General features: G+C 33.4%; 1 protein-coding gene across 4 annotated transcripts in view; it reads right to left on the reverse strand.

The window, feature by feature from the left end:
• LOC116338029 (protein bunched, class 2/F/G isoform-like) overlaps window positions 1–15,148 on the reverse strand; it is an 87,937-nt gene that overhangs the window by 54,665 nt on the left and 18,124 nt on the right. For 2 of the 4 annotated variants that reach the window (XM_031763063.1, XM_031763061.1), the window contains exon 5: window positions 1,580–2,236. The exons of 1 other annotated variant lie outside the window; for it this stretch is intronic. In XM_031763063.1, coding sequence (XP_031618923.1) covers window positions 1,580–2,236 — 657 coding nt within the window. The remainder of the gene's footprint in view (window positions 1–1,579; window positions 2,237–15,148) is intronic. One more of the 4 variants, XM_031763062.1, reaches the window with a different exon arrangement.

Below are 15,148 nucleotides of genomic sequence, written 5' to 3' on the forward strand. Positions count from 1 at the left end.
GGTTTCTATTTACAATCTGTTTTCCAGCGTTTGCTGTCAGATTCTATTTACTATCCACATAGGCCCAGATTGTGAAACCAAACAAGCTGAACATATGTATACCTCTAATTGTTTTGATTAATGACGCGAATCGAGCGCGCGTGTATGTACTGTAAATTTTTATCGTGCAAAGTAAATCCGGTTTTTTGTTTCATCCATTCGGGATGGCAGACTTTTATATTCTAATTTATTTGCTTCTCATTTTGATAATGACGTATAGTGAATAGATGAGCTTGAATAAATTGATGATGAATTTTTTTTTCTCTTCTTTGCTGCTATGATTACTTTTCCCTGTAGAAAAATATTACACATATTGTAGACCTGTTGTGCGAGTATCGAGTCAGATCACGCTTTAAGCACGATTTTATAGTGTAACATCTAAAAATGAACGATGACGACGATTTATATCCAGACAAAGAACACCATTTTTAGTATATGCATTCGAACACATATGCTTGTGCGAAAGTCGCTACACGATGAGAGAAGAAAAAACGAAAAACACTGGTATCCTCGTTCACTCATGCCTGTATGTATGCACACGTTTTCGAAAACATTTTATGTGATTGTGCTTTTGATGGGTCGGCCATATTTAGCAACTATACTCAAAAAGTGATGTCATATTCTTTTTTATTTGTTCGACCGAAAAAAAAGGAAAGGCACGGTTTTTTTGCGCAAACATTTTACAGCTGAGCAATTTTTTTTTGGAGAAAGATCTCGATGCACGAAGTTAAAAACATGTTTTCTCACTCCAGCTTAAAGAAACAAACATAATATAGTCGTAATTAGGGACGGTTGAATGCATTTTTATGGCTTACTTGGTTTATGATTTCATCTCATTCAAAAATGCAACAAAAATTATTTAGTGCTTTTTGTATTCATATGCAAAAAAAAAAAACAGTGATAAAATCCTTCAAAGAGAAATTTCAATGAACGATAATGAATGGATGCGAAAATAAAAGTTGCGATCTGAAAATGAATGCTTTCGAGCATAAATTATAGCGCTATAAATATAATATTTACAATTAGTTTACTTAAAATAACGATAAACCACAAACCAAATTCAGAGTTTTTGAAGCCACAAGTATGATGTCTCAAATTACCGTTATGGGTTTTCAAGTTAAAGACGTACTCATTGTCTTGAGATTAGCACGTCTTTTTCTAGAGTTTTTTGCCAATTTTTTCGATTTTTTTCTTTGCCAAAAGCTTCAGAAACTCTGATTCGAAATGGAAGACAAACTTCAAAGATAATGATAACCACAACCGATATGATCAAAACTGTTTTAAAAATGTGTGTTTAAATGTTCTTTGCACAAATGCTCTTCAATGTCAGTTAAAATAAAAAGTAAATTGAAAAAAAAACAGAAGAGTAAAAATGAACGTTGATGATATAAACAAATGATGAATAGCAGAGAGTTAAGTTTAACTTTTGCAACAATCACAATTAGAATATAAATATATAGAATATAACGGTCAATCTTCGTATTGATTGTTTGTGTGCGTATGTTTTGTGTGTATGGAAAAGGACACTATTTGGTCTGACCTGCTGCAATTGTTACTACTGGCAGCAATGTTTCGGTTGTTTGAACTGGAACTGAATTTTTGTGCATTGGTGATGTAGGTGTTGCTTGGTACACTGCTTGACAGTGGTGATGTGGCTCGACTGAGTGCACGACGTGCAACGGTGAGACCACCTCTTGTCGAAAGATACGAATTATTGTAATTGATCGGTGGTGATGCGTTCATTCCGACCGGCGAACAACCATACATATATTGTCCGCGTGGACTATTCGGGCTAATGCAATAATTCGAAATCGGTGAATTATAACCGCTGCCACTGCCTATCATACGAATATCATCATGACTTTGTGCGCGACCAGGTATTGGAATACATTCCGATTCTTCGCGTTGCAATCTTGGAATGATACCTTTTATTGGGGTTGTTAACGATTGTGTTGTATACGATGATGATGGCAATGGTTGAGAGCCTGATCGATACATATTATAATCCATACTTTGTGCAACATAATTAGTGTATGGTGGCAATTCATTTGCTGCATTTGTGACTGTTGCTAAATTTGTGGGAATTTCTAATGGATTTTGTATTACCATATTTGTATAAACATTTTCTCTCGGTTCTAATGTGATTTCATTTAACGGTAGAACAAAGAATTGAGATTCTATCTCATTCGAATTACTGCTAATTTTTAAAAAGAGAGAAAAAAGAATACAAATAAAAAATAGAAAAAAAATCATAGAAATAAAATTATAAGAAAATCGAACAAAATATAACTTAAACGAAATTTACGAGGAATTTGAATACATCGAAGGGTTCTACTCTACTTTTTACTCATGAATCAATTATAGACTCTCTAATATTCAGGCATTCATGAACAACTCTTGAGATGGAACTTACAATTTTTTTAAATCCAAAGTTTCACATGTAAATTTACTGTGTCTTCCGTTACTCTAAGCTGAATTTATGCAAAGTCTAGACGCTTAAAACTTATTTGTTTCGTCATTTTCACGAAAAACTCAGCCTTTTCTTTTGATTGTTCATGATATTTAAAGTTTCATCTCAAAGTCGATTCATCTCAGTGTCAAAGTATTTAACAATAAAAAAACGAGGATAAATTAAAGTTTTGCTGGCTTCAGAGCATATACTAAGCATAGATATATATCCTGGATATTTTGTCAGTATCCGATATTCATTCGAGCCAGACTTTAAAATAGAGTGAAAACAATAGAAGTGATTGTTACAGGTCTAAGTATAAAAAATATACTACAATCACTATAACAATAACTTCTATTGTTTTCACTCTATTTTAAAGTCTGGCTCGAATGAATATCGGATACTGACAAAATATCCAGGATATATATCTATGCTTAGTATATGCTCTGGCTGGCTTATATAAAAACCATCCATATGCATTTTGAAGAGGATCGACAGAAAAAGTACATCTATTTGAATCCATTTTACATTTGTTATTCTCGTTTTTTCTATACAAAGGGACAAAAATCCTGCAAAAATGTGCAGCGGTAAAATGGAACGACGTGCAAAACATTTGAAAAACATCGAAAATCAAGTTGAACATCGATCAATCATTTGCATTGGTCTTACATCTACCAAATATGATGATGTGGGTGTGTGTGTGTGATTGTGTTTCATTCTGTGTTTTTTTATACATGGTGTCGACGAGGAAAAACAAAACGAGAAAAAGAAGGCCATCGAACTGTAAGAGTAGTGATATTTACGCTATTCGTGCTTGTTAGAGTTGTATGTGCATTGTGCCTATCACTAGGGGAAAATATCGAATAAAATAAGAAACGAATATGCTGCGTATAAGAATATAAACCGTATATACCGAAGAATATTTGCAAATAATATTTGCAAATAACTCCGTATATATATGGTTTATACGCATATATGCAGCGTATATGCGGCATACTTGCGATGTCTTCATCTATTTATAGTATATTCGGTATAAAATACTTGAGTATAAACCGTATAAACGTATAGATAATTCCCCCTAGGCCTATCACAAACAAAAACAACAACAACAACAAAAATCTTTCGAAGAAAAACGGCGAGCAAGGCGAAAAACTCAAAAGAGAAATTTGCAAATGGAAAAAGGAATTAAGCAACAAAGAGCGTAGCACTTCGACCATGTTCTTTTATTTAGACGAGAAACAAAAAAAAAATAGTATTAAAAAAAACCATGAAAGAAACAATGAACCACATTGCAGAATGTGGCAACTTGCCAAACTCGATGAAATCCGATGTAAAAAAAAAAAACCAAACAAAATAAAAGCAGGATTACATTTCGTTGAGTCAGTGGTGTGTTTGAATATCGAATGAAAAATCAACGACGACCGTCGTATACACAACACGGATTTAAATAGAATTAAAATTTCTTGCTTGCATGTCTGCAAATGGCAGAAAAACTACACAACGAAAATGAGGAAAATAAAACAATGCCAAATGGCATTTTAAAAGGCATCAAAAAAGCTCATTTTGCGCGCTCACTTTTCCCGGTTAAGCTTTCGCGAATGGATATAAACTTCCATACTTACAAATTGATGAACAACATTTTCGTCGATACATACCTGAAACGAGAAGAATAAGAACAATTAACAATTCATTCATTTGACAAAATATGGCATTGGAGCAAAGTAGAAATTGAAAGAGATCCAAATGTTAAGCAACCCAATTCAATCAATCCACAGTCAAAGTATTTCCGAATGCTATATTCAAATACCTCGAATCGAACGAGTTTTGCAAACCTTAAGCCAATATTAATTAGCAAGGGTGCATGTCAAAATACTTTCGCTTAAAAATAGTTCGTTAGCGACAAGTCGATCGTTCTATACAAATTATTATGAATAAACAATACAAATAGCCGATGTCACTTGCCATATGCCCGTCTCTATTCGAATTGACAATTGAGTTTCATCGCGTTAAATACAATCAAGAAAGCATTATATTTGAGACCGACACAAAAATCAGAGCAAGGACGCATCTCTTTCGTTTGTTATTGAAAATGGCGAAGAAATGAAAACACACACACAGAGAGAGAGAGAGAGCGAGAGACCACGAGCGGTGTGCGGTTTCTTCACAAATTCAATCATTTCGGTAGACAGAATCGCCAATTCTATATGTTTAATCAATAGGAGGCATAGTGTCTCTATTATTTTTCACTATTTTTCGATTCGCTCCGATGATTCCCGTCTAAAGGGAGATCGTATCTTCGGCATGCAAGTTGATTTTCACATGACATTCCCTTTTAAAGTGCACGTATACATGATCGTTTTAAAAATAGATTTGTAACGTGTAGAATGTGGGTATGCGACAATAGCAAAGATATATACCAAATAGCATAGAGTGAAACTAGGCCTTTTCATTAGCACCAAGTGTATCATATCGTTTTCTCTATCACTGACAACAAAACAGATGATGTCAATTAATTTCTGTTACACTCGTTTTGTGCATCCTTCACCTGAGTCTTCTCCCTCATAAACAACAACAGCAGCACCGTCAACCAATATGAATTGCATAACGGAAATGGCTCCCCATTGCAGCAATGTATTAAATATGAATCATATAAATATAAATTCACAGGATGAAAAATCGATAAATTCCCGTGCATGCCACTGCACAATTGTGAATATACGATGTATTTGTTGCAAAGCTGTTCAAAATCGCGCTATAAACCACTTAAACCCATAGAAATTGCCGAGATGTTTTTGTTTTGTAGTTGTTTTTTTTTTCAACTGGAAATGAAACGCTACCGACACGCAAACTTCGAAACAACTATTAGGTGACGTTGAATGGCAAACATTCAGTTCATTAATATGTGTATATACGCCATTCTATGTTGTTGAACACAAAACATTCCTCGCAAAATTGCAAGCTGGGGTTTTTTGTTTCACATTGTTTTATTCGGTATTTTACATTGCGACGCGATGTGCCTTTGTCATTATATACATGCAATCATAATAATTTTACCACGAAAACACAGCGATTTATTTTAAAAGTTTCGCTGTGCACGGATTTCTCAATGAAATTCATAAGAAACAGGCACATAATGTATATATGAGAGTGGCGCATAAACGAACCATTTTCACATGAAATTAAATGCCTCATCGGGACTATTTCGTATGAATCTTGTGCTGTTTTTACTCTTTCAGTTCAGTACTATTAACCTAATAAATATCAACCTCTATTTCTTGATTTTATTTCCTTCTCCCTTTTGGCAGGTGGAAAAACAACAAACTCTCTGGTGGCAGAGATAGTAAGCGCAAGCTCAAAAACAAACAACAGCATCGTGAAAGAAGAAAGTCATAAACGAATATTCGCAATGAACAGTTCCTAGAAAATTAAATTAGCCACTTTTTATTCGTGTGTTAGTGTGACTGAATGACATGAAAATGTATCGTGTTGCGTTCCTCCTTCTATCTCTTCCTTCTTTTTTGAATCGACCCATTGTGATTATAGTTTAATTCAAATGGCAGTGTGCACGCAGATTGATTGGATGAAAAACACTTTTCAGCATGCAATACCGATAATGATAATAATCATTGATCGTATGTACATATCGAGACTTGTGAAAAACATGCAAATAAATGAATAAAAACCGATATAAACAACGAAGGCATTCAGCTATTCGCTTCGATCATAAACATTTACACAGAAATTCATGCAATCTATTTTATTTTCTTCAAACGACGTAAACATCTTTGAAGGTTTGTTTATTGATAAAATAACACTATATATATCTAGACCAATTGTCGTCTCTTTTCACATCTATTGAATGGGATGAATGATATGACAAAAGTGTTTTGATCGTTTCTGTTTTTAATGGGGTCTTATTTGTTCAGTTCAGAAATAACAAGGCATAAGAATATTAGTTTCCCCCCCATTTACAAATCAAACAACGGGTTGAAACTCTTTTGTCGATGCGCTTTTGAACTTTGTATTATTTTAATGAGAAATTAAGAAGAAGATAACTGAACAATTTTCAATAATTGGCCAATCGAAATACATTGCTTTGATTGCAGATTCAACTTTGAAATTTCATTTTGCAATCGTTCGTTTTATGCATTCACGATGAATGACGTCAACGATGCATCGTCAGTTGCATGTAGAAATGTGACAATCTCACATTTCATCCGTTGAGCGCAACATGAACAACAACAGAAAATAAAAGAAAAACAAAATAACATTTGAAGAATTTGTGTTGATTCATCACTTTAGCACTCAAAATTCATCCAATAGAAAACTAGTTTGATTTCAAACTGCCTTTCTTGATTGCATTTTACAGTTTTGTTTCGTGTTTTTATTCGAAAAACATTAGTTTGATCGAAATGATTCAGCTCGAAAAGTCATTTAAATTTCAGTTACTTTGGCTGTAAATAAATTACAAACATTGTGTATAATCATTAAGTTTTTCAAATTTGAAAAAATACATTAATTAAGTAGGAGTCCGAAGCGATTCAACTTCAAATGAATGCTTGTGAGTTTTAATCTCTGTACGAGATAAGAAAAAATCTAAATATACAAATATATCAGTAATAATACTATACAATTAGGCTTTCGTACACGAATCTGTACACGAATAGAACCGAATAAATACATATTCAATTTTGTTTCATTTGTTTTAATTTTGTTTTATTTTTCTGCTTTTCAAACGCGATTTTTTTTTGTTCAGAACGATAAATCCACACATCACTCTTACTTTTTTTTCGCTCCGATTTTAAAGCTACAACGCAATATCGCATAATCACGGTTGAAAATTGAGAGGCACGAAGAAAAATGGTCAAGCCAAAAACAATAATAATCGATTCAAAGCCCATTCGACACAAAGCAATTGTTGTAAATGGAAGAATAAAAAACACTCACAATCCATTTAAAATGTTTCGAAAAAAGTGTTTTTGTAATTCTTCTTTGATTTCTGTTTCTTTTTCCACAGCGTTTTTTTTGTTCTTCGAAAAAAAATTCCTCTTTAAAAAAAAAAAAAATGTACAAGGCGCTGAAATTGCGCCGTAGAATTTGAAACGATCAAGACATTCTTAAGCGAACCTCAAGAAAACCATTGCATATAAAAGAATATTACATAAAAACATAGCCACTCGCACAACGTACAATACATAATGTAAACAACTATGTTTCGCATCGCAGGCCGAATTTTTTTTCGTAAACAATGATGACGATGGGAATTGGTAATGTTGTCAAATATGTAAGGGGAAAAGAATGCGAAAGCATTACATAATCATCCCGGTAAACATACATGGAATCCAAATATCGAGCGCATGAGAGAGCGAATAAGTCGAACACGTGTAGAAAAAGAACACATCACGGATTTTGATACATACACACCAAGGGAATGATTCAATGTCAAGGTCACCTTTGTGCGCTTACTTGAAAAAAAAATACGTTTTTGTCCCGTCGCTGTTGTGTGTTTAATTGGAACATCAACTAAAGTGACTCCATGTTTATATCTGGTTTAAATTTTGTTTGCATCGGATATATATCTTTTGCAGAGATCTAAGTAAAATTCAATAAAAGACTCGATATTCACTCAAATATACCGGTTGCATCTAAAATGGGTTCAGTATTGCTAAATGCAAAAAAATCAATATTGTCACATATTTGTTATTAAATTGTGTCTGATAAGGTGAAAAGATTCATTTTGGTTCCGTCTCGACCAAACTGGCTCTTTTTCTAATACATTCCCTTCCGTAGTTGTCGTTGTCGTTGACCACAATTTAATCGAAATCAATTGCAGTTAATTGGCATTTGTACATTCGAAAAGTGGGAGACACACCGCAGAACGAAGCCGACAATTGATATCGACGTTTGCATTATGGAATCGATCGGTAGTCGCATATTTAAAAATGTCATACCACTATTCTCGTTTTCTATTCAGTTCAATGTGTGGTGAATGGAACAAAGTGAAGGGGAATACTTTCACAAAAAAGCGCATTTTTTTATTTGCCTCTTGACCGGATATATAACTCTAACTCTCCGAAAAGGAGTTTGTTATTCTTCCTTTTCATTTCATGAAACAATTATTAACTTATGCATTTTTTACAATCTAAATATTGTAAGTTGTACTTTTAAATGATTTTTTGCATGTCAATTTAATTAATAATTTCAAATGAAAAATGAAAAAGTTAGCGATCATCCCCGAATGACAGTTCCTGTTCAATCGTATGCATCTAAATCGACTGCATAATAAATAATAATAAATATTCCGTATTCATATATTTACAGTGTGTGTTATTGTTGTGGTTGCCGTTTGAAAACTAAGTAAAACCTGCCATTTGCACTTAATTATCCATTGAAATTATAAACCGAATAGAACTCAAATGAAATACATATGAAATGAAAAAAACAAATACAAATGATATTTACTTTTAACCAAAGTTACAAAAGCAACGGAATTAGGCATGCAAAACAACCATATATAATTTTAGAACATGTAATACATCGATTAATGTCGGTTAAATATGGTTGTCTGTAATCTTAATTAGTTCTTATTTTTATGTCTATTTGAAATGTGCTGTTCGCACATACTCGATAATCAATTTGATCGATGTGATATCAGACACGAAGTACATATGTGTTTTTCTCTATTTCACGCGCTCCATGCAATTTCAGTCTAAATTTATCAAGTTAAAAATACATCGTTTTTCCCTCTACGTAGATCGATCATTTCATATATAATCGAGTAGTAAATTCTGGAATGAATAACTGTGGGGAAATAAATTGAAATGAGATAAAACACCTTTCACGTTCTCGTTCACCTTGAAAGAGTTACACGACGAATTTTAGCGCACCGTATTAAATCGCTTCATCTACGAACTACATGCTAACTCCAAAATTTGTTACACGTTACAGTCTTTCTATGTCACACAGTAATTCTACTCATTTCAAATATTACACTGAGTAACCGAAAGTGAAATGAGTGAAAAATTGTGTTAAAAAAACTGCCATCTGTAAGTTTAAGCTTGAAACGTTCGAGTCAAAATCGCAACTTGAAACATTTAAGTTAACATTTGAAGTCCAACAAGCCTCGCGCTTGAAACCATACAACAGAAGTAGCTTTCGAAAAGCTAAAATAGACACATTGCAATTGCTGGGTACTGGCTTTTTTTGCGTCGCAGAAAATTCATTGTCCCAAAAACGTGATACGTTGAACAAATGACGACAATGTGTATGACTAAGAGCCGATGTTATGAGGTTTCGAGTAAACAGTGGTGATGTGAGGTTTACTATTCGACTACATCTGGTGGCGAATGGCCGAATCACCAACTATTAATTCGTTATCATTGACGACGCAATGGCATGATTATTAAGCCCAATAATTTTTTTTTTGCCTGTTGAGAGTCGCTGTTTTATACGCAGTTTAAAAAACTGAGAAGGAAAATGTGTAAAATTAAATTACAGACAATAAAAAATATCTGTCTACTTGATTGCCCACATTTCAAGGTTTGAGGAATAAAACAGAGTCGTCCACACATATACGACTAATACAATTGCGTAGAACACGAGTGAATCGTTTTCAACTTCTACATCATTTGTGATGTTGGATTGAATTTTATACATGTGTAAACGGTTTTCAAATTGCTACACTATATGTATATATATTATAGATTATATTTGCGGGCTTTACCAAATCACTTTTGCTCTTTCTCGCTCACTCTCGTTGGTGTGTTTGTTTCGATCTATAGTCATCGGAATGTATCGTCGGAAGATGTAGATGTGGTATCATGTGAATGTGTAGATTAACTAATGTTTAGCAAATAATATCAAATGGTTATGATAGTAATTTTCATGACAAATTCTCAATGAATGAGAGGTGCCAGAAACGATTGGACGAACAAACAAACGAACACACACACACCACACAATACATTTAACTAGAGATGGCAATGCATGAATCAAAGCGAATAATTAATTGCATCATTTGTTGAAATTTAATAGTTTTAAAGATAGAAATATTGTGAAGTAATATATTTTGTTTGCTGTTCTGAATTTATTTGCTTTTTTGTTTGGCCTTCTTCGCTACTGTCACCGCCAATTTTAAAGTCGTTAAATGAAATTTTAATAATAAAAGCCACTCTTGATTATATTGGCATGGAACTCACATTTGGTCATTGTTTGTCATAGAAAAGAGACTTCTGTAGAAGATATACAATTTATGAATCGCAAATTCAAATATATTCATTGAATCATCCATAATAAAGCAAGAGAAGTGTTCTATTGGTCGTGTTCTATACAGAGTGAAGATGAGCTCTTTAAAAACTCGACAAGCAGTTAATCTGTGTTCAAAAACTAAAACAATCATCACTGAACGAAATCAATAAACAAAACATTCGCACTTAAAGTATTTCGCTAATCCCACTTAATTACCAAATCATTTTCAATTAGTCGGTGCGCTAAGCAACGCCTGTCCATTACTCGAAAAAATATATAAATATATAAGTTTTGATTCAAGCTTCAGTGAGTTTTTCATTTGAAAGAACTAATTACTTTTTGGCAAGGTTATTCATTCCGATTTTGATGCATCTTGAAAACTGATCACTGAACCTTCCTTTCTTTTTCCGCTCTCTCTTTCTATCTCATTGCTCCTTTAACTTTCTCACTCTCTCCCCTCTCTTCTGCTCTTCATCAATATTGAATAAAATAAATGTTCTTGTACATGAAGTGCATGTGAGAGAAGAGAAATCGACCGAGAATATGGTTAAATAGTAACTGAACTTGTTTTTGTCATCGAAAGAGAGAAGATTAACGTACAAGTAACATGCGATGATGCTGATATAAAGATATCGAACGCATTAATTTTCAATATAATTTATAAAGTTGTTGGTTTCATTTTAATTGAAAGGAAATATACCGCTCACAGCGAGAAATGGAATTACGTTCAACAACAGCAGACACTTTCCATTTTTTTCGTGTTTCCGTACCGCATTCGTCGCGGTGCAAACACACACACACACACATAAACACTCACAAAAGTATGCATATTAAATTGACTAAAATATACTGGTTTGTTTTTGGCATTCTCTCTATCTTTTCTGATTTCAATTTGTCTGACGTTAAAAAGCCGTATACTTTGGTGTGCGTGTGACAGTGCAGTATATATAGGTATTTTAATGCATGCACGCCTACTCATGGTCAGTTCTGTATTCATCGTCAGCATACACGCGAATGTATTTCACTACTGTGGGAACCGGAAGAAAAGAAACAGTTTTTCGGCATGTGTCGCCGACCCTTGAACAACAGGCAACAAAAAAGAATCAAAAGATTTTCATTCGCGTGGCAATTGTAATGTCACAACAAAAACAAGGATATGACAAAAAAAGATAGAGAGAATAGTAGTTGAAAGCGGAAACTTCAATCGCTAGCCAAGTCTCAGAGCACAACTTATTGATTGTGGTTTTAAATAAAAATTCAGCCGCAACATGAAATGTGAATTAAAAGATCTTTCGTGTTTTATTTTTCCATTGAAGTTCTTGAAGTTCAAGGTGACAACATTTTGCATATAATTTGAAATAATAGACACGGACGAAAGAAACGGTAACAAAAAGACATCACATAGGGTTGTCAAGCTTTCGGGCATTTATTTATTCGGAGTAAACAAGCCAAATGTGATCATCATTCTTCACACAATTAAATTAACAACAAATTCATTACATCATCTCACTAATGAGAATTTCTAAAATATTTTTTTTGGAGAAATATACACGAAAACCAGATACGATCTACCTAGCGACCTTGAAATTCTTTTTAAAAAAATATTCGTCGTTTTTTTTTTTTGTTGTCGTTGAATATGATTGTGTCGCATCTTCGAATAAATTGTCATTTCAGCACTAACCACGTTTAATATGTGAATGTTGTGCGAAGCAAAAAAATGTGAATTTGCATTTGATTGAAGCCAAAAACTTAACGACACAATATCAACTGGAATCATTGATTTTGATTTTAAACAAATTTGAGTGAAAAAAACCAGTCTGCACGTGTGAGGCAAACAAGAAAACAAAATCGATACAAGCTTTCCATACATGCATACTCAGCAAAAGTACACAGGGTTTATATTGACGGATTTGAACTTGCCACAACCCAAACACAACAATGCATACACACATACATTCGAATCAATTCCGAGAATGCTTGCTCGCTCGCATGCAATGCTAATTATAACGTAAATTATTATTATTATGAGAAATCAATGAACGTGTTAATGTGGAATGTTTGAAATGCGTTTCGCTGAACAAATGCCATGTTAGTTTTCAATTCGAAAATTTATTCATTTCAATTCAATCATGAAATATTTCGAGAGTGCATTTGCACTATTTAAGTGCTGTGCGCCGTTTGCGATGATTAGAATGAGTTCAAATCTCGTTTTGCATTCAATTTGACATAAAAAATTCTGTATAATATGAAACGAAATCTTTTCCAAATTTGGTCAGCGACAATGACCCATTGAGAGCGCAAACAAGCAAATTGCAAAATGTTCTGGAATTTTGTTTTAGAAAGGTATATGTTTCTGGAATAAAAATGAGAGACAGAGATCAAAGACCTACAGTAAAATTTCGATATCTATATAGAAACAGCGTTGAATGTGTGCGAAATGAACGACTATGACCGACATTATCGCCACGATGATTTCATTGTACACACAACATATGGTGTGCATATGTGTGAGTGAGAGTATTTGTAGATCGTTTCATTCACATTCTTTTAGCGGTGAATTAGAAGGCATTGTTTGAGAGAGTGAGAAGCAAATTGAAAAGAAATCGAAAAAAATAAAGAAAGAAATATTATATTGAAATGATAATGTTGTTTTTTATTCTCTTGGAGACGCGCATTTTTTTTGTCAAAGTTCATAGATTCTAGATTCTTGATAGTTGTATCTTTCCACTTTCGAATCATGTTCTTGCATGTTTAACCAGAACGATCATCAGAAATACAGGGATTCTTGTGCAAATCTTCGAAATTTCGGAGTGAATTGGTTTGTGGCTTTGGGAATGTCGAATAATTTCTCGAAATTATTTTTTTGCGAAAAATGTTTTCATGAAAATTTTCGAAAAAAAAACATCATTCAAAAAAAATTGGTATTCGGCCTCAAGATCTGAGATAGAAGATCTATCTACCTAGAGAAGAAGCAAACTTTCGGCAAAACTTGATTATGATGGCCCGATTAAAAAAAAAATCATGATCTAATGACACACATATCGTACGCTCCACAAAAATCGATTGCATTCTCTTATCAAAACCATGACAAACAAATTTTACGAAAGAAGAAAGGAAATAAAGTGGAGAGTGTTATGACCGACTGTTTCTATTCAATATACTAGGAAATGTATGATTTTAGCTCTGACTTCGCATACACAGGCAATCTTTTATTCTCTACTGTTAGATACGTGTGATAAATGAGCTTTGTATTTTTATCAAACCAATTCAAAGCATTTTATCGGTGTATACGATAACACTTGTTACAACAACAAAAATTGGAATGAGAAGCAACGCTCGAGTATGTGGCTCACGGCAAGCGATAGAGTGATATCACTTCAATCTAAAAACCCGTCGTTTATATTCAATTCGTTTTCGTTCAGTTTTTTCTTTGCCAATTGTTTTCTTTGTTTTTTCAACTCACTGGTGGGCTCATGTTGTGTATTTTACATGAGAAAAATAATCAAATATTTACTCAAAATCCACCGCACTTGAATGATTATGAATAATTGCTACGTTTTATTTTATATTCATTGGAATTGTTTTTAGTTTTGCCAAGCCGTGTACATATGCGGACAACGCCACACTGATTCTCAGCCCTTTTTTCGACAACATCGTCATCGGAACTTTATTATTTTATGAAAAAATCACTTTCTCGTTTAACAAATGAAATAGTTATATTAGTATTTTAAGTACGATGACGAAAGCTACAAAAAACACTCTCAAAGGGAGTCAAGCTTTATCAGTGGCTTTAAATGTATTACGTCAAGAGAATTCTTGAAAATCTTTTTTTCTGTCATTTCATGTGAACAATGACTCGATAATTTTGGATTACAATGGCGTCAATCGTATTGGTTACGGGAGAAAGAAAAAAAAATAACAACTTCGGCAATAAATGATGGTCATAATGCGCAAAACGCTTGACTTCATCAATTATCATGTGATTTGATGGGAATGGCGAACATTTTTATCGTCTCCCTATCATTTTTAAATGACGTAAAATGGGATATAAAGTCAGGCATGCAGTGGATTTGAATTGGATACTGTAAAAACTCATCGATGAAAAAAATTATCTGTTTTATGGCAAATGTAAAATACGTTTAAAGAAAAGTCTTCTGTACATTGGGTTTCATCCGAGAAATGGTCCTATTTGCAAGTTAAAATAAATTCCATCCATTCAAGACACAATGGGCATCAATTGAGATGATAATGGCGATTAAAGTGACAAACGATGATTCTTATGTCATATGAATTATTCATCTTGATCAGCGGTCTTTTTCAATTTTTTAACTACGCCGCTATTTATCACATGCCAAAAATGTGCGTGTGCACACCCCAATGTATTTTGCGTCGTTATTTTGCTTGTTATTTCTG

The sequence above is a fragment of the Contarinia nasturtii genome, unplaced genomic scaffold, assembly GCF_009176525.2.
Source record: "Contarinia nasturtii isolate CC-2019 unplaced genomic scaffold, AAFC_CNas_1.1 Cnas_scaffold_350, whole genome shotgun sequence".
In the NCBI taxonomy this organism is placed as follows: domain Eukaryota; kingdom Metazoa; phylum Arthropoda; class Insecta; order Diptera; family Cecidomyiidae; genus Contarinia; species Contarinia nasturtii.